Source organism: Varanus komodoensis, unplaced genomic scaffold, assembly GCF_004798865.1.
Source record: "Varanus komodoensis strain SLA01 unplaced genomic scaffold, ASM479886v1 scaffold200, whole genome shotgun sequence".
Taxonomy (NCBI): domain Eukaryota; kingdom Metazoa; phylum Chordata; class Lepidosauria; order Squamata; family Varanidae; genus Varanus; species Varanus komodoensis.
This window is the reverse complement of record NW_025335569.1, coordinates 104,656-125,040: the sequence shown is the minus strand read 5'-3', so window position 1 is coordinate 125,040 and position 20,385 is coordinate 104,656. Positions and strand designations below refer to the sequence as shown.

General features: G+C 44.6%; 1 protein-coding gene and 1 long non-coding RNA gene across 4 annotated transcripts in view; one reads left to right on the top strand and one right to left on the bottom strand.

The window, feature by feature from the left end:
- Nucleotides 1-364: 364 nt before the first annotated feature.
- Nucleotides 365-6,924, bottom strand: LOC123023253. Its single transcript, XR_006414689.1, has 3 exons — nt 6,824-6,924; nt 4,396-4,528; nt 365-1,246 (listed from the first exon to the last, which is right to left on the bottom strand). It is a non-coding gene; the product is annotated as an uncharacterized LOC123023253 (long non-coding RNA).
- Nucleotides 1,823-20,385, top strand: part of LANCL2 (LanC like 2) — a 40,253-nt gene continuing 21,690 nt past the window's right edge. Inside the window, exons 1-5 of one of the 3 annotated variants that reach the window (XM_044429727.1) lie at nt 2,083-2,152; nt 3,772-3,803; nt 8,934-9,051; nt 14,923-15,130; nt 19,926-20,073. In XM_044429727.1, the coding sequence (XP_044285662.1) occupies nt 3,786-3,803; nt 8,934-9,051; nt 14,923-15,130; nt 19,926-20,073 (492 nt within the window). In that variant the 5' untranslated portion in view covers nt 2,083-2,152; nt 3,772-3,785. Of the gene's footprint in view, nt 2,153-3,771; nt 3,804-8,933; nt 9,052-14,922; nt 15,131-19,925; nt 20,074-20,385 lie in introns of all 3 variants that reach the window. The other 2 variants (XM_044429726.1, XM_044429725.1) reach the window with 2 other exon arrangements.

Here is a 20,385-nt window from a genome sequence, read left to right as displayed (position 1 = left end):
GTCTCACTTTTAAAACTGACATTGGTTTTCAATTTGGGCAATTGCTGGTTAGGCTTTCAATAGCATTTGGTATCCCTGTTCTATGGACTACCATGGTCTTTACTGTGTTGCCTCCCACAAGTCATTTGCATATTTGTAAATTTTTATTTTTTTTATTTATTTAGCAGACTTATATGCTGCCCCATTCGGCTCAGCCTCAGGGCGGCTTACAACCTATGTATTAGCATACATCTCCTGTCCCCTTCCCCTAGTGGGGAACTGACCCTATGAAAGCTTGTCCCAGAAATCTGGGAACATGAAGAAAACATGAAGAAATCTTTAGAGAAGAGGCTTCCCATGATAAACAACCCAGTACACTATGAAGTACTTTGTTTTTAAAACATGAAATTAAAACTGCCATTCTGTATGTGCTCACCAAGGAGTAACCTCCATTCAACCCATTAATACTTACTTCTGAGCACAGAGAGAACCCTGTAAGTTGATTTTTCCTGCTCATGAAAGCCCTTCAAAGGCTTTTTGCCTTCTGTACTTATGTGGTGTATTTCTGTGCACTCTTGGCAGCTGTGAGGAAAGCTGACCAAGGCCCTCCCTCCTGAGTCTCTCTGTGTCGTTGGAGATTTTCTGTGCTCATCCGCTGGCGCTGCAAGACCAGCACACACGGATTTCACAGCCACCAAAGGAAGACGGAGGCTGCGAGGAGAACATTGCAGACCAGAGTGGGAAAAGGGCCAGCGCGATCATCCGTGGCTCTGCTGCCCCCTCCCTTCTCCAGCTTTCCTATCTGCTGGTTCTTTGTTGTACCTTTTCATTAGGCGAACTGAACGTGTTGCCAATGAGATGGACTGAATGACAGCTGAAGAGCAGTGTTTACAGGAGGCGGTGGCGGTGGCTAGACAGCTGTCACTTGAAGAGGGCGACAGAGGTGTCCAGTGGGGTGTTGCTGCATTCGTGTAGTTGCTTTTGTTTTTCCTCGTTTCCTAAATCTCCCCTGATGGTTCCAACCGGCCGGAGGCTTCGGATGTCCCTGCCCAAGGATTTGCTTGTCTACTTTCTCATCTTCAGCTTTTCTGTCCCTCTGATGGTCCTGATGCTCGTGATCTAAAATGATTTTGGAGACTATTCTTCGCGATTGCGGACAGGCACTGGGAACGAGCTCAGTTTTCCAACCTCGGGTCTCGATGACAACTGCCGCAGCGGCGGCGGCGGCGGTGGCCTGATCTCTCGCTCGCTCTCGCCCTCGCTCTGTCTGGATCGTGGGAAAAGGAGACAAGATGAGCGTCGGAAAGGGAGCTTTGGAGATATCCTCAAGCCTCCGTGAATTTGTAATCCCTCTGCCCCGTTTTGCTGTTAAGAATTGATTAGAGGGAAGGGAGGGTGCGACACCCCCTCTTGGGTCTGCCTGTCCGATTTCTAGGAAACTGCCCCATCACTGGGTAGGGCGTGGTGCTTCTCTACCCTTTTAACCCGGGACGAGGAGTAACCTCGGGGAAAGGAGGAAGTAGTGGGTGGTTGGGAACCAGTTAGACACACTTACACACACGCGTCTATTGAAAGTCGGTTGATCGCATGACAGAAAGGGCGAAGGATAGCCACACATTTATCGTTATGCCATCTGAATGTTCCAGGTCTAGGGCGATGCGAAGATTTTAGCTCACGCTCCTGGTTCGCCTGCCTCTCTGCTACGAAGCAGGTCGCATTTCCCCACCCTTTTCTCTCTCGAGGATAACACCACCACCTGCTGAACACCGCTCAGTATTTTATTTTATTTACTGGTGGTGCAACAGCTGCCGCCTCTCCGGGCGCTGGTGGCAACTACCGCCGCTGCTCTGCAGCCTCCGGAGCGCGTTGCACTTATTATCATCACTGCCGGGGGAGTGTGTCCTCGCCGGCTCGCCGTGCCGCGGTGGGAGGGCAAGGGGGCAGGGCTGACATGGGAGAAGGCATGTCCAAAAGACTGAAGGTGCAACTGGGAGGCGAAGCGGAGATGGAGGAGAGGGCGTTCAACAACCCCTACCCGGATTATTCGCCCCATGGAGCCGCCGCCTCCGCGGCCAGCGTTGCTCCGTCTTCCCCCAGCGACGAGGAAGGCAAGCGATGCCGTTCGGCTTCGCCCCAGAGGGACGATTCTCTCCCTTTCGACAGCGACGGGAAGGTGAGTCCCGGGTCGAGAGGGCCGCCGCGTGGGTCGACAGTAGCAACGCCGGCGTTCCAGAACGCTTTTATTCCAGCCTTCTAGAGCGCGTGCCCAGACTGCGCCGTTCGCGGAGTCTGGATATTCGAACGTTGCTGACCTGCCCCTCCTCCGCCCTAAAGGGCCGGGCCGGGCCTAACCGCTTTCCGCCCAGCACAACGAGCGGGTTACTTTAGCCTAGCTTACGTTCCGTTCATTTTAGTGGGCCTGCTCTACGTAGGAATAATACTGGATAAAAGCTGCTGTCCGGAGACTGTTTCCCTGTAATGGCACAGGACATGTTCCCTCTATTCTCTAACTTTTCAGTTGCCACTTGAATCTGTCAGGGTCTCCCAGCAGGCCTAGGCTGCTCCTGCTCACCCGACAGCAAAGTAGAAGTTTACACCTTTCCGTGCTATCATTTAGAGTTACACCAGCAGGAATCTTTCACGCATCACCAATTTGTTCAATTCTGGATTGGGGCCTCTAGTTCTCAGTGAGGAGGTGCATCTGGATCTCACTTGGATATTGCTGGTAGTAGCTCACATGACTGAATGGTCCATACAAAAACAGCTTTCCTCACAAAGAAATTAGCATGCTAGCTTGGGGCTATGTCACTGCCCTTTCCACAAAGGCTCATTCTCTGAATGCAAAGATGTATTATTTTATAATGGCATGCTACAGCTCAGGCACAGGGTGCCTGTTTCTGTCCAAAATGGAGTGGGAATTCTGTTCTGGATTCTGTTTGTTCAGAATTTCCAGAAGTTGAGTATATTTAGGTCTTTTATTAAGAACTGGTCTTCCTAAATGGTGTTTTGTTTACAACAAAATATTGTAATATACTGGTCCAGAACAAGGGTGGGGAACTTCAGACCCTGGAGCAAATTCTGGGCCTCCTGCGGTCCCAGTCCTCCAGGTTTCTATGGATGGTGCTGCCCCCTTCCTCCAATCACCAACTATGGTGGTTTCCCTGCTTTTGAATCTTTCCAAATTCTAAAAGGTCAACATGCTTCTTCTAAGATTTAGTCACTGGCAACAAGCGTTGCAAGCTAAACTATGGTTTATTACTTTGGCTCCACCCATTTTGACTTTGGCTCTACCTACTCTGCCTTCAGCCCTATCCCATGGAATCTTCAGAGCATCTCCAAAATTGAATTAGCTAGATGTTTCCCACCTTGGGTATATGAAAGCTTCAATTTGAGAGTTTCTACCCATAATAAACCCTGCATCCTAACATGTGTATATTATATAAATAGTATATCCCAACTTGCTGATGTATCCTATTGGGAAATTATAGAGGTAGTGCTGAATTTAAAACAAAAATGATAAAGCATGCAATAAGTTAGAGAGAGATGATAAATAATATAATTATAATTGTGTACTGTTGACAAAGCAGTTAAAACAACAAAGTCAAAAAACCTCAATTCATAGCATAGAGAATAAAAACCTAATATGTGATAGACATCAGATAAGCCTCTTTAGGGTGGGGATGCCACAGAGAAAGCTGTTTATTGATTAGTTGTAGGTAGTTACCATGGGACTGAAATGTGAGGAGCAATTACCATGGGCCTCCCTTCACTACATATTTATATCTTTTATAGGTTCTTGAACTGTCATGGTTTCTCCCAATAAGGTAATGGAAAGTACTGAGGATTTTGTCTTAAAATATATATTTCTCCCATTCACCACATACCCGAAGAACTAAATTCCCCTGCTTGCCAATACAAGGGAAGGATTGTTAGTCTAAAGGACCTTAGTTTGAAATATATTTATGCCCAAGCACCCTGAGGAGTCCTTTTATTTAATGAAAGAGTACTTTGAGATACCTTAGGTGACAAGAGTAGTCCCATGTTTAGCAATACCAGTCCCTAAATAGGAACAACTGAAAAGAAAGGTTTGATTCTGGAGAATGTAGGTTGCAGAGTCATCATTGTCTGGAAACACACAGTTAAGCAATACAATCTATGGCATGTCTCCTCAGAAGTAAGTCTAAGTGGTTCTTGCTTCCAAGTAAGTGTATGACCCTGCATGTTTGGGGCAGGCTGAGCAATTTATGAAGGCCCCGCATTTGTTCTTCCTTTGCTCACCATCACACATATCTTCATAGTCATTGTAGGTTGTGTGCTTTTCCTTCCCCAAGCTGATGCTTGCCTTCTGATTAGTAAGTCAGTGCCAAAATGACACACATGAGAAGTGCTGCTCTTCCATTTTTTTCAAGTCATTACCTTGACTCCATTATGTCACTGGAGCATCATCAGCAACAGAATCCTAATATTTTGACAGCCTCAAATTCAGTACCAATGATAGGATAGATGACTGTGGAGCATAATCAAAAGCTGCTGTCGAACTTTTGTCTGCCTGTTTTGAAACCAAAAATCAGGGAATAGAAAGCACTTGAGTCATTAATATTAAGTACTAATGGGTTGTTTGGATTTGCCCTGACATATTTGTGGATTGCATTGCACGCACCATGTAATTAAGGTTTCTTTTCAACTCTCACTGATTCCCTGGGAGCCAATTGAAGCCTAATGATACTTAATGGTAAACATTTGCTGGTTAGTGGGAATAGTTAATTAGGACATCTTCAGATGATTTAGTGATGTTTGATTGCTTAGTGGTCACTTGGGAACTGCTCACACTTTATATTTATGGTAAAGATACATATGGTAATCTTTTTAGCAAATTGCATGATATGGTTAAAATAGCAACATGCTTCATCTTTGGCTTGTGGGGTGACATGTGAATGTCATTGATCAATAATTAGAGATGAGATCAATAATTTTTAGTTGTTATTCTGTATTATTTCCAATAGAATTTATGTATTGACTTTTGAATAGTGTCCTTGTGCCAAGGAATTCTGGAGGCTAAATATGGGATTATCCTACTTTATCCTTATAACAAGGCCACAGAATAGACTAAGAGAAAGTAACTGGTTCAAGGCCACAGAGCTTCATGGCTGAGCAGGGATCTGAATCATAGGCCCATTTCACTCACAATACCAGACTGAATAATCTGATGTAGTCAAGGCTGTCTATTAAAGGTTGGAAATGGATGCAAGTCACCTTGTTTAGTCACTAATGACAAGTAACAATTGCTTCTAGATGGCTTGGTAGGGAAGCTTGCACAAACTGGAAGACCGATGGTTCTTCCAACTATCTGCATAATAGAATGCAAGGAGAAGGCTATCAATGGCCACTAGCTATACGCCTGTTGCAGAGAAACTTGGGCCTGCAGAACGATTGTGCCCATCCTTCTTGAGTGATCCTGTGGGCAGCTGGTTTGCTACCTTGTGAACAGTGTTGGACCTGATGGACTATTGGTCTGATCCAGCATGGCTTTTCATATGTTATGTTCTCTTTTCTTGATGCCATACATTTGCCACAAATTATTAACAAATTTGTTAGCAAAACTTTTTGTGAGCTAGTAAACCTTTGCACTTATTTGGAAGGTCGAGGTAGCAAGATATTGCACACTGTTTACAATATGAATTAGTTTAATTTTCTGTTTTGGTTAAAATGGAAAGGGGCTGCCTTTAATTTTAAAAAGAATCCCCCTGGCATTACCTTCATGTAATTTCCCTATTATGTAGCATAGTTAAGTTCACACTAATGACCACTCCAGTTGTAAATAAAACAAAAGAATTCATACTCCAGTGGGAGTAGGTTTAGTTATGTATGAATCTAAGAGATGATTGTTCTAGTCTTGCAATTAAATTTCATGTTGCAATCCCACTGGTGCAGGAGGAAGTCTTATTGTACTCAGTGGGACTTACTTCTGAGTAGATAAGCATTTTGGCCAAACTGTAATTATCTAAATCCAAGGAGCGCTTAGCTTAATTTGATAAAATGTCAGGATTTAATATATATTTTATCTACAAGAACAGGGAAACATGACCAGTGATTGTCAATTCAGTTCAAGTGATTCTCATACATGTTTACTCAGAAATATGTCCCTATGCTCCACTGAGGCATCCTCCAGGTAAATGGGCATAGGATTGCAGCTCTGCTGATGTTTTAGGATTAGAGCCATATAAACTAGAACATTTCACCTTGTGTATAACTTTTATGCATGGCTGGCCCAGTCTAATAATGAGCAGAAGTAGTTGCTTAAGGCAGTTGCATTCCAGACATGCTAGGCTAATCAAAAGATCCTATAGGGATTACAACCCCTGCGTCGCGATCTCAGAAGCATGGGGGCCATTGTGCCCTCTCCAGTTCCTTTTATCTCACTGTATTCATTTGAATGGAGTCAAAAGTGTGTTCCGAATGTTTCAAGCAAAATGAACTCCAGTTAGGAGAACTCTTCAAAGAGGAAATACATCTCTTATATGCATGCGCGCACACACGCACAATGCACACAGCCTAGTAAAAGGCCGGGGACAGGGGTAGCCCTCCCATACGGTGACTGAAGCAAAATGCACTGCTTTGCCCACCCACCCCCTGGAAGGCCTGCTGCTACTATCACTTCAAGCCAATGCTCTAAAGCTGTGGTCCCCAACCTTTTTGGCACCAGGGACCAGTTTCATAGAAGACAATTTTTCCACGGACTGGGACGGGGGATGGTTTTGGGATGATTCAAGTGCATAACATTTATTGTGCACTTTATTTCTATTATTACATTGTAATATATAAGGAAATAATTATAACAACTCACCATAATGCAGAATCAGTGGGAGTCCTGAGCTTGTTTTCCTGCAACTAGGCACAGCTTATTTGTCACTTGCCACTTACTGATAGGGTTTTGACATGAGCCTGTAAGCAACTGATAGATTATGGTCTCTGGGCAGTCAAACCTCTCTGCTAATGATAATCTTCATTTGCAGCCACTCCCCAATGCTAGCATCACCGCCTCACCTCCAGCTCAGATCATCAGGCATTAGAATCTCATAAGGAGTGCGCAGCCTAGAGCCTTCATATGCACAGTTTACAGTAGGGTTTGCACTCCCATGAGAATCTAATGCCTGATGATCTGAGGTGGAGCTGAGGCAGCGATGTTAACACTGGGGAGCAGCTACAAGTACAGATGAAGCTTCACTCGCTACTCACCTCCTGCTGTGCTGCCCAGTTCCTAACGGGCCACAGACTTGTACTGGTCCATGGCCAAAGGTTGGGGTCCCCTGCTCTAGAGAACTCTGCCAGCTGCTTGCCTGCTCAGGCATTTGCTTCAGGGCTCTTTGGAGCAGCTGCCCAATAGATGATGCAAGCAGGTGCTCTGAAGAGCCCTACTAGAGCCATTCTTCTGTGGGACAAATGCATTAGAGAGAGAGCAGCCAGCCAGGCTCTCTACACAGCTGCCTTCCCTCTGTTTTGCTCCAAGGAGTGCAACATGCTTGGAGTGAAGCAGCCGCTCCCAGCCACCTGCCCTCTGGGTCGTACTGAGAGCCAGACAACCAGTGACTCAGCTCTCCAGAGAGCTGATGCCACAATGACCGCAAAGAGAAGGGGCAGTGAAGACAAAGGAAATGGGGTATGTGATAAGGCAAGGTGAAGGGGTATGCCACGAGGCAAGGGGAAGGAGGGGGACACCGGATGTGGCAAAGAGAAGGCGTGGGTCAGAAGGCTGCAGCATGAAGAAGGGAGTGCAACGTGGTGCCATCAGTGGCAACAGCATTATCTCCCATCACAGGCAGTGAAAGAACTTGCACCTAGCCTGGAAGGTTTTCTTCTGGGTGAACCAAATAGCCTGCAGTGACCCCCACTTTGCCACACACCAAATGTTTGATGTAGCAGCCTCAACTGAGCAATGGATTAGGTGCTTATAATCTAAATGTTTCCATTACCTAGTCCAATGGTAGACAGAAGATAGATCTTCAGATCTTTTCAACCATCTCCCAAAGCCTCTTTCAACAGGGTCAATGGGAACTGAGATCCAAAACATCTAGAGATCTATCTACTGTCCTCTCCTATTCTAATCTTTCCTTTCCTTGATTTTACAAGAGAAGGTCTGGTTGCATCATGCAGCATTGTGGAACAGGACATTTTCCTCTGCCAAAATTTGGTTTTCTGCTTGTTTCCTTGCAGTTCTCGTTATATTAGAAATGTGCACACAGCTTCTGGGGAAGAATAAACAGCTAAAAGGAGCACGGCGTTATTTTCCTCAATTGCAAATCAGTTTGACAGATTCTCAGGATCCTGATTACCTAAGTTGATTTTTCCCATTAATTGATTCATGAATTAGTTTAATGGCATTTGGATGCCCCCTATAACAGTGTTATCTCAGCAGCCCAAACTCAGTTGTCAGTTGGGTGGAAAGTCTACATTTAAAGCTTTAAAATCAGCTACTTTTGCCTGCTAAGGAAGACCAATCATTCCTGGAATTATTGAAGCCTGTTTCATTCTTGAAAACTGCTGCCATGGCTTCTGATCACAAAGAGGACACAGTGATGTGCGTTGCAATGGCAACCGTTCCTTATCTTGCTGTTCTATAGCTATGAACTTGACTCTGTGCAAGCCTGTAGTTATTCCCTTCCTTTGGTAAGACATGAATACAGATGAGGATGTTTAGAACAGGAGAAAATTGATGAGTGTCACTTACGATGTTGGATGTGGATTTTGGATCCGAATACACAAGAGTGAGGGCAGCTGAGAAACTCCATCTGAGAAATACTGGAACCACTGACTCTTCCCTACCTGAAGTCATTATAGACCACGTGAAATATCAATACACAGTAGCTTAAATTCAGTTTTTCCTATACTTTGATATGCCATCAAATGCTATGTAGTCTATGTGTGTGTTATATAATATCTCTCTTTAATTTCTGCAGATCAGCCCTTCTTTCAATAAAAGGATCACAACTAAAATTAAGGATCTGTTGCAACAAATGGAAGAAGGACTAAAGACTGCAGATCCACATGACTGCTCTGCGTATACTGGCTGGACAGGTGAGGTATCTAATCCATTCAGCAACACTCACAGAATTAATTTAGAGGTGAGGGTTTTAAGATCCTTTCAGAGGCTAGACTTTTTAGTGATTGAGAGCTGGATTTAGGGGCAGGACTTGTTTCTGTTGATACCCAGTTCATTTGGGTAGTGCCACTTTTCAATGAAGTGTTTGATACTACTAGAGGCGAGACATGCACCTCCGCCTACAGCCCAGGTGGCAACTGGATATAGAACAGGGGTCCTCAAACTTTTTAAACGGGGCCAGTTCACTGTCCCTCAGACTATTGCGGGGGAGCAACTATAGTTTGAAAAAAATATGAACAAATTCCTATGCACACTGCACATTAAAAATTAATTATAATTTAAAAAATTAATTAAAAATGTTTGCTCCACTCCCTCAGGCTGCAGCAGAAGCCAAAGATGAGGTGGGAAAGAGCATGTCCATATTCAAGGGTCATAGCAACAACACAACCAAGGCACTAAATATAGTATTTTGCATAATGCAGCTGTTGACTCCAACTGGCATTTACAAAGAAGGAAGCAAAAATACTAAGGATAAATACTGTTAATGCCACTCTTAGTATTTGAAGCACGTTAGCCAAGAACAATTCCCACAATACACAATGGCTGTATTTGGATGCAGAACTAATGACTACCATATTTTAGAAACATAGAAACAGAGCAAGTCAGAAGGGGCCTCCCGGGCCATCTAGTCTGACCCCCGGCTCCATCTAGACTCCATCTAGTCTACCAGCCATGTGCATGTCAACCTTGCAACTGAGTGCAACCTTGCCAAAACTGGTACTGTCCAGATGAGTTGGACTACAACTTCCACTGGCCATGCTGGTTGGGCATGATGGAAATTATAGTCCTCACCGCTGCCCCAGTTATGAGGGAGCAGGAACGGGAGGCTGGAGAGGTGAGCGTGGGGTGGCTCCCCTGGCCGGGAGAGGGCCGTGAGGAGGGAGGTAAGGGCTTCTTTCTGAGGTGAGGCAAGGTGAGGGACAGGGCTGCGGCCGGCCGAGTGGGGCACCTCCTGCCTCTCCCCGCTGTGGGGGGAAGCATGACAGCAGCTCGACTGCAGTGGGCTTGCCCACTGAAGGCTGCGGTGGAGGCGTGGGAGCCGCAGCCCACTCCATCGCAGTCTGTTCATCCCCAGGCTCAGCGAAGTAGCCGTGGCTTGGCTCACAGCCCAGGAACGTGGCTCACATACTTAAAAATGGATTTTAGAAGTTATATTTTTCTTACCTTCAATCCTTTTTTAGTGTCTTCATCTCTCTCTCTCTTCCGCCCTCCTCTCTTCTGTTTCCTGCTCCATATTCCTGCTCTGTATATGCATGCAAGGGGATGAGGGGGGAGAGCTGTTACAATTTGGCACATGCACCGGCTCTCCGCACAGTTTCAGAGAACGCCTGTGCCAGCTCATAGCTTTTGGACTTGCATAAGGCCCACCATTGCTTTCTCTGAGCTAGTCCTAAAGCTCTGAGGTGGGTCGGATAAGTGAGCATGGTGGGCCTTATGCAGCCCACAGGCCGTAGTTTGAGGACCCATGATGTAGAACATAGGGACCTGTTTAATTAGGCTCTTGTGGCTTTCTTTCTCCATTAAAGCAGTTAATGATTAAATTGAGAGGACAGTTCTTCCTTGGGCATCCAAGAAATGATGCAGCTGGTATTTCTCATTCAGAAAAAATACTCACTCTCTCTTTACTTCTCTTTGCCCTGATTATCTGAATAGTGTGGCCAATATTTGTAGCACAGGCAATCCCCGAGTTATGAATGAGTTTTGTTCCTGAGAAAATGGGAATTTGTCTCTAAGTCAAATTTGTATCATGTATAGTCAGCCCTCCAAATTGGGGGGGGGGGGCGGTTAGGGATACAGGACCCCCATGAAAGTGGAAAAACTGTGACTATTTCTGCCCCCCCCCCCCAACTCACCAGTGCCTCCTCTTTGCAGCAAGGAAATGCCAGGGGGATTTCCCTTTCCAGATGGGTGAGGCAGGAAGGCATGCTTTGGAGGCCTCCCTCTCTATCCTTTCACTTCCTCTCTCTATGATAAAGATGGTTTTCTGCAGTGATTTTTTTAAAAATAATAGGTTTATGGACGTTTTTTAACAGGTACGGGCTTTTTGTAACTTGGGGATTACCTGTATTAAAAAGAAGCTGAAAACTCACACATGGGAAAAAACCTCTCCCGTTACTTGTTTATGGATGGGTTGACTGACTGGTGGATTGAACTGGCTGGATTTGGGGCAGGGGAAAGAATCTGTTGTGTACACCCGTGTGTGCCCATGCATGTGCATGCATAATCATATCATCTGACAACAGGAAAAGCATCAGATGTTGTCTTGGGCATAGCAATTAACTTCCTGAGAATTGCTTCACAACCATACTTGAAGGTGTGTGGACAATGCCTCCTCAAGGCTCTGAAGCTTGAGAAGTGGCTGAATAAAATTTAGGCTGTAATCCTGTGAACTGTGTGTCCTCACTGCTTGGATGCCCACTGACAGGATTTTAGACTAAAGCTGTCATGGCAGGAGTTGCAGCAAAGGTGATCTTTGTCTCTCCATTCTCCAATCCCGTATATTTTGGTGCTTTGGGTGGGCAAGGAAACAGGCAAGAGGAGGCTCAGGATAAATCATATCCCTTCTCCAAGGTTAGTTTTCCTAGTGTGGGGGGTGGGGGGGGTGGGCAGCCAGCACTATCCTTTCCACACTGGTAGTGAGAGATCAGTGCCTGGATCTTTGACCCTGGAAGGGGTTTTCCGAGCCATCCTGCAGTGCCTGTGACATTTGTCCAGGAACCATATGATTACTTTCTGAGTGCACAATCCTATGCATTGTGCTGGCTGGGGAAAACTGGGAGTTGTTGAAACTTCCTTCCATCTAAACTTGCATTGGATTGCACCCTTAAAGTCTTAAGTACCTGAATGTACGTTTTCAGGACTGCCATCACTCATTGCCCATCCCCAGAACCAGCCAACCAGAATAATTGAAGAAAGGAAAAATGGTGCATAATAAAATATGCAGAATAGATTATTTATTTAACTTCTATCCTGCTTTAATTAGTCCGAAGGACTCTCTAAGCAGGGAGATCTGCTTAATTTTTAGAACTGAATCGAACTGCAGAATGCAGGAAGGTTCCTGGTGCTGAATTTGTACTTCCAAAATGCAGAATATATGTATTAGTGGAGTGTACAAAATTCTGGGAACCTGAATCTGGGTCCTGTTTGCTTCAGTTCTGTACATGTGCCATGCTCCACTTCATATTTTAGAATGTTGTCCAACATTTTACCCTAGTCTTTATCTGAAAAGGCTCCCAAAGTGGCTTGTATATGGTCAATAATAATGTCAACTCCTGCCCTCTGGCTTACATCTAAAAGATACAGTATAAAAGGAAAAGGAGATGAGGAAGAAAAAACAAACTTGGGTACCAGTTCCTCAATTTCCATAGTTTCTATAATGACCAGCTGGGATAGAGACTTTTCTAGAAAGGAGGCACCAAAAGGAGCTGGTTTGTCTGCAGAGCTCTCTATCTTTCCCTCTGATGCATCAGAGGAATAGCTGCTGCCAGGTGACAGCTGAGGAAGGGAGCAGCATGAGGGAGCTGGTGTCCCAGCAGAGTCAACAAGGGACAGATCGACATCCCTCCAGCATTGTACCTAGCTAGAGTTAAATCCAAAAGAGGATTGGATCATGTATTATTTTTCCACTTGTTCCTCTTTAATCGGTTTGGGAAGGATTCAGAGCGTTCTGAGCAGATGGTTCTGTAGGTGGAGAGCTGACAAAATTGTAGCATTTGTGATTAGTTTGTTTTTAAAAATCTAAAAATGGGAGCAGCATTTTTAATTGCCATCTCTCACTTGCTGTTTCTCAAGAAGTGGAACAACAAGATTCTGAGGGTGAACGCAAGAGAATTCATTGCTAGCTTACTCTGGTCAACTGCTATGTAACAAATCTACTGTTTGCGTCAAACAGTAAGACAGATGGATGAGTAATAGTTCTGTGGAGGAAGGCTTGGGTTTTGTACAGGAATGCTCAAATATGGTGCAGAAGAGAGATGAAATAGCAAGGATGTTTCAGCTGATGTCTTTGCACTGACTTGGCTTCTTTTCTGATTTCAGTGGATACCTACTTGACAGTTGATGCGGTGTAAAAACATGCAAGCTTTCCTGAGGCTTCTTAAAGGCAACAATATTTTTATATAAAGTACAATTAGGGTGCAACCCTATCCATGTTTAGACAGAAAAAAAGTCGTACACCTCCCAGCATTTCCCAGCCAGCACTTTTCAGAGGGTAGAGAGGTGTCAAGCACTGTCACAGAACAAAAGCGTCCTAAAAATGTGTGGTGTAGAAGAACAAAATGACTTTGCTTGCTGCTGTGTTGCCATCTGCCCTCTTCCTCTCCCGGCCATTATTCTTTTTCAATCCAGCACATGCACAACTGTGTTCCTGTACTTACTCAGTGGGATTGGAGCCCATATGCTGTGATATGTGTATATGGGATAGAGTATGCAAGCTGCAAGGCAGGGCTGATGATGGATACCCTCCCTGTTGACACCAACTGCATTAAAATAGCAATCCTATGGACACCTACTGGGGGTGAGCTTTACTGAATTCAGTGGGACTTGCATCTTACAGGATCATGCTACACAGTTATACCCAGAGCAGACGTAGGCAACCTTTTGGGGCTCATGGTGGACACATTCGGCAATTTAAGAAACTGCCCTGGGTACCATCACAAAATTGGTACACAGCAGATGAACGGATTGGTTCACAATCACCTGCCACATGTGGACTAGAGGCATTCATAGGTAATTAAGACAGCAGGTGAAGGTGGTCACTTAGATTGAAGTGATCCCACCGCCATCAAGACAGTTTGGTTTTTGATATAAAATTGGAAGGATAAGGCACCCTAGTGAGGGCCAAGGAAAGATATGCCTGATGTGTGATGCACTGGCTCACACATCACCTATCTGAATCTGAGCATTTGTATCTCCAGATGAGTGTTTCTGGGTAGTCATTTAGTGGGCGGCATGATTTGGATCAGACTGATCTCAACAGCTGGGGTGTTGCACCCAAGGTAGGTCATAGAAGCATCAGCCTCTTTTTCTCTAGAGTTGGATCCACACTCTTCCTGTTTGTGGAAAGGAATAAGATCCAGTGGAGGCTTTCTGCTGCAAGAAATGGAGGAGGACATTTCTGTGCACATACTGTTCCTCCAACCCTCTGGTGCAACTTTTCAGGATGCTGAAGGGGGAATTGCTCCTTCTCTCCTCTTCTTTTCCCAACCCAAGCATGGGCAACTTGTGAAGCTCCAGATGTTTAGGTCCAAGGTATTCATGTCTAGCATTTCTTTTAAGATAAGAAATGTGGGGGAAGAGAGGAAGAAACAGAAAGGGAAGGAGCTGTGGTAAGGAATTGGGTAAATCCCATTTTTAAAAAATGAAAGATGAGTTCTGGTCTGGAAAAAAGTTTAGACCTTTAAAGAATGATGATTTAATTACCATTCTTTAAAGGAAATTCTTTTGTTGCAAGCATGCAGAACCTCAGGCCCATGGGCCAAAGCTGGCCTGCGTGGGGTCTCCTGATAGCCATGCTCCTTCTCACTGGCCAGACCCTCTTTCTTGAGCTTTCATGCATCTTTTTACCTATTCTAACAAGATACTTTTCCTAAGGCTCACCTATTTGGGGTAAGAGCTTTAAGTTAAACTATGCTTGTGCTTTTGGCTCTGCTCAGCAGTGACATCTTCAAAGTAGAATTCAGCCCCTAGACTTAAAAGGGGCTCAGCACCCCTTCTATATTGGATGCTGATCCAGGGATGTTGAGGAAATAGAAGGATTTGATTTCTCTTTTGCATGATGATTCCAGGAATAGCCCTCTTGTACCTTCAGCTGTACCACGTGACAAAGGAGCAAAGTCACTTACAGCGGTCCCTGGATTACGTGAAGAGAATACTGCGCAATCTGAATGGAAGGCGGGTTACGTTCCTCTGTGGTGATGCTGGACCCTTGGCAGTGGGAGCCGTGGTATACCACAAGCTGAAGAATGACAGTGAATCCAAGGAGTGTGTGACCAAGTGAGTAGCTGGGAGTGGCCTGGTTGGGGAAAGAGACTGTGGATAAGCTAAACATTTGGTGATTGGCTTGAATTCAAAACGTGGTGTCCATTTTTGGATGGCTTTCCTTGGAAGAACAGGGGAAGAAGCCAGTGTGAATGAAGTTGTTGTTTCTATACCACCCATTAGCTGAAGCTATATTTGTTTTATAGGTTTATACCTCACCCTTTGATATGCATGGTAGAGAAGGATGTGGGTTTTCTGGAAAATGTTGATTTACAACATTATACAAATGAAGTTAGCTTGCACTGGGAAAGTTTTCAGTTTGCACTGGAACATTTTCTGATGCCCCGAATAATGGTCTAATGCAGCACATTTATTTTATTTGTATTTGGTGAACAACAAGCTAAGAAAAGTACTCTGTGTTGATTTTTGGCCCAGGAAATCTCAAGTATTTCACTTGAAATATCTGAGGGAAAAATTAAAGCACATAAGCAGCATCCAGGGGGCCATAAGATTTTTCAGATTTGCAGCTCTGAGGTGAAAAAGAGCTTGAACCTTGGATCTGGGGATCTGTGCTTGGGTCACCCTCTCCTCTCCAGCACTTGCAGCCTGCATGGAAAGAACTACGGGAGATTCTCTGAGATTGTAACAGTGACCTTCTAAAGGAGTTTAGGGGATGCTCCAAGTGGAGGGGAGGAAGACAGTGACACTAAGATGCAGGGTATTCTTGCAGTATCTTAACTTCCTCCCCTTTCCAGTGCTGCAGTTAGATGGCTGAAACCTTTGTCCCAGCACTCTTCCCACTCTGGGTTTGGAGGGCTATAGGCATCTCCATTAGGATGCAAGCCTATGCATGCTTAGACACAAGAAAGTTGTACAACTGATGACATCCCTCCAACCAGCTGGGGTCTCCTGGGGATTGTAGGACTTTTAAAAATTACTATTAATTACATTGCCACAGGTTTCTCAGGGCAATGTACAAATTAAAACATCAATTTAACAATAAAAACCACTGAAAGCACAAAAATCCAACAATAAATAATCACAACAATCCATAAATTAACTCCAGACACAGCAACAATGACAAGTCTAAAATTGTTATCATAAAAATATTAATAGATCTAACTTTTAAAATGCCTGGTACATAAAAAAGTTTTTGCCTGAAGCCTAAAAGGAAACAAAGAGGGCACCAGGAGGACCTCTCTGCAGAGCATGTGTTACCTATAGGGTGCAACTACCAAGAAGGCCCCTCTTTTATTTGCAGTATAAACAAGTGTAGGATTGTACCCTTACTGTGTTTTAAATGTGGTATCATTGGAACACTTGTACAAAATTTAAGACAATAGCTTGTACTTCCTTTTAACTTTAAGGAAAAAATCTGAGGTGCTTACAACTTAATATATAAATAAATGTTAGTGATCCAAAGAATGGTAGTCTGACAACTGCGTGTCTTTAACTTTGAAACTGTCACAGTTGCCTAATATTGAAAAAAAGTTGGCATCTGTTGATTGTTGCTACAGAATTTATGAAATGGAGCCATTTCTGCAAAATAATGAAGCAATAGAAAAAATGCTATCCTGCATCTCTGGTTAGAGAGCACCTGCTTGGCATGCAAACAAACCCAGGCTTGATTTCCAGTACTCCAGTACTCTGATGCTGCCGGTCGAAGCAGGCAATTCTAAGTTAGATAGTGTGGATCAGTACAAGACTGTTTTCTATATCATTCCATTTGCTTTCCTAGGAATAAACAATAAACTCATGAAATGTAAAACTAACACAACAGATATGAGAACAGCATAACAGCCTCAAAGGAGTTAAATCTTTTAAAAGCCTGGGGAAATAAAAAGGCCTGTGTCTGAGTCCCAAAAGGACATCAGAACAAGATGCCAAATGATCTTTCTTGTGTTTGGGATGCCAGAAAGGCGGCATCGTAGCATTTATCCCCATTTGCCTCACTCCAGATGGTTGGGGTACCTTGGGGAGAGCTTTCAAAGTTGATCTCTGAGCATCCACTGGTCAATGTGGCAGTAGGCATTCTTTCTGGTAGGTTTTTTTTAAGTACCAGGCCTTTGAACAGTGCTTTTAATTGGCTAGTGCAGTTGCTTTAAGTACTGGCAATATACCTTTCTGACAAGTGGTCCCAGTTCAGAGCTACATTTCAGACTCAGTGCTGATGCAAGCTTTAGTGGTCTTTTAGCTTAATGCACAGGTGCCAAGCTTGCCCTTACACAGTCCCCAAAAGCAACAGATTGTCAGTGCAGATGTTTGTTTTCTGGCTACAATCCTGGGTGCAATCACCAGAGTTAATCTCATTGAATTCAGCTTCAGAATAAAGACAACAAGTGCTGCAATGCACTGGTCCACATAATCTGACATTCTGTTGCTCATGGGATGGGCCTCTGCCTGATTCACCGCCCCCGGCACCACAGCTCACCCCATTCATAGGGTCTCCTAACTTTGTCTAGTATTGTCAAGGGACTGGAGGAATTGCTGTGGGAAGGAAGGGCCCAGGGAAGTCCAGAATTGCTGGCACAGTTGATCCAGCCTACATCTGGAACCAGCCCAGTATATTTTCATATTTTTATGTCAGGATGTTGTTCACATACCTCTCTTGCATCTTAAATATTTCTGATTGTGGGTGTGGGTGTTGCGCTGAGTGCTGCTTTATCAGTGTAGCACTCTCAAAATGTTTTAAGTATGCTAATGTTTCGTTTAATCTTTAAATGGAATGTTTAAAGAAACAAATCCTATCTCTGCACTTAACAGGTTGGCTGCTAGCTATCAATAAAGCATTCTCATGCTCCTTGACAATAAGTTTCTTTCAAGACCCAACTCCAGGTTCCACTGCATTTTGCACCAGGAGTCCTCATGGTTTAAGCATTAAGCTTGGCCACGGTGGCTGTCCCCCAGTTTAAAAGACAAATGGCTTGAACCCCGCTGAGTGTATCTAAAAACAAGTCAACAAAAAAGTGCTCCTATGTGTCACTTGCACATCCATGGGAACTGAAAGATGTGGGGTCACTTTAGTTCATGGAATGCTTCAGAGGCCCAAAGGAAGCAAAAATACCTGCAAAGAAGAGCTGTTCTGTAAGGCTTTAAAATGAGTGACCTGGTTAGCTGCTGAGAACTAACAGGAATCGGATTCCCCCTGCAATATGAGCAAGGTCCATCTCACTTGTTTTGTTTCCTTGAATATTTTCATCCCAGAAAATAATAATAATTGGATCCAGAGGCTTTTGTGAAGCCTTCTTCCATTGTTCCCATGCTCTGAAGAGGACAAAAATGATCTTTGGAGGGTTATAGATCCTGAAGTGCCCCCATCTGCATTCTGTGCTGTGGCAGAACCTGTTAGCATCCCACCAGCATCCCTTGTCACTGCCTGCTGTGGCAGATTAGCTCTCGAAGACTCAGCCTCCAGCCATTGCAGCACCATTTATATTTAGAGTGTTTAATCAGTCTCCCCCTAATCCACACCCCTTCGCAATTAATCTCTAGCTTCTGATATGAAAATTTCCATTTGAAATGGAATGTCTTTCTCTGCTGCGGATAAAGTTGGTGAGGTGATTTACTATTGTTATTTTAGATTTGGGCACAGGCAGACTGTTTTGTGGAGTGGAAGTGAAGAGTGAAATAAGATTAAGGCTGGGATCCTAAGACTGCTTAATTGGAAATAAATTCCATTGTAATCAGTTGGGCTTACATTCTGAAAGAAGTGACTGTCATCCAGAAAGCAGTATGGGGACAGATCAGCAAGCACAGGTGGATCGCTTTCTCCTTTTTTCTGAACAGCCCTGCCATGCCGCCCTCCAAACTAGTGCATCCCAAGCCATTTTTGCAATGTGAGGGATGTGGAGTGACTCACTAAGGGGCAGGTGCAGCAAAGAAAAAGAAAAACCTTCTTGACGGCCCATTTCACACACGAATGTTCAGCACTTGCTTTACTGTACCCTTGAAGATTGAGAGTTGAATGTGTGAACTGGCTCCATCGAAGAGCTCCATGGATTCAATACACAATATTCCATTGGACCTTGTGCTTGGATATAAGGTAGGGGTGTCAAAACACTTTCAGCCTGAGGACCCAATTCGATTTTGGAGACTCTTGCAGGGCCTGCACTCCAGGAGGATGAGGCTGAAGGCAGAATGGGCAGGTCTCCTCCCAAATGCCAGCCTATTGTATCTTTAAGCTCTTCCTACCAATAAGTAAGCCTTATAGTGTCTGGGGGAGGGCTTAGGGATCCAAGCCTGGAAAGCTGAAATATGGCCCACAGGCCAGAACTTCAACAATCCTGATGAAAACAAAGGGAGGATGTAGCAGGAAGCAGCTTAGGGACATGTGTGTTGTTGGATGCTTGTAGGCTAATCTGCCTGCTTGTAATTTGTAGAGTTTTGTGGTTAGATGCAGTGTTAGGGCACAGTCTAATGGGGATGCCTGTAGCCTCTGAACTCATACAGAGCCAAAGGAGTGGTAGAGGAAAAGGTCTCCTCTAAATGTCTCCAGTTCTACAAAGTAAAGCAACTTCAAGACTGATTTGAGCCATCCAGCTACAGTGCCTCACAGCGGGAGGGAGGGGACTGAGCACCTCCAGGATATATTCTATCTTGGCAGCCCTGGTCTCCCCACTCTGTTCCCCCAAATCCTTCCTCCAAGCCTAGTCTGATGACTTCCAAGGAGTAGCCATGGCAACCAGGTGAGTCACTGTTAACAAGCCTTGAATGGATGGCATCAGTCACAGCTGAGAATTTGGTGTAATGAAATGAGAGAGAGAAACTGAGCCACCTGGTCAGCCCTTTGTCCAATTCTGCTTTGCCCCAGACTACTACAGCTCCAGAGAATAGTCATCGCCACAGATTCTGACCTTCCAGATGAGCTGCTGTATGGAAGAGCCGGTTACCTGTATGCCTTGCTTTATCTGAATACTGAAATTGGTCCGGAGACAGTGCCGCAGTCTGTTATCAAAGAGGTAAGCAAGATCTTTTTCTGGGGTCTTGTGCTCCACAGCCGTCCCAGGTGAATGGCGGAAGGGAGAGTGCCTGGCCTTTGGAGAACTACATAAAAGAAAACCAGGGAGTCTCCCCTTACGCCTGCACACATTTGTGGGAGGGGTGGAGGATAAAGCTAGTGCTCCACTCTCTTAAAAATACATGAAATAGTAGTAATATTGAAGAGCAACTTTTTAACATTCCTACAATGCTGCAAACCAGAGGTCAGTTATCATCCAGCACTGCTGAGGGCACGGACACTGTCCAGTACGATGTCTGTGAGACTAGGGCAG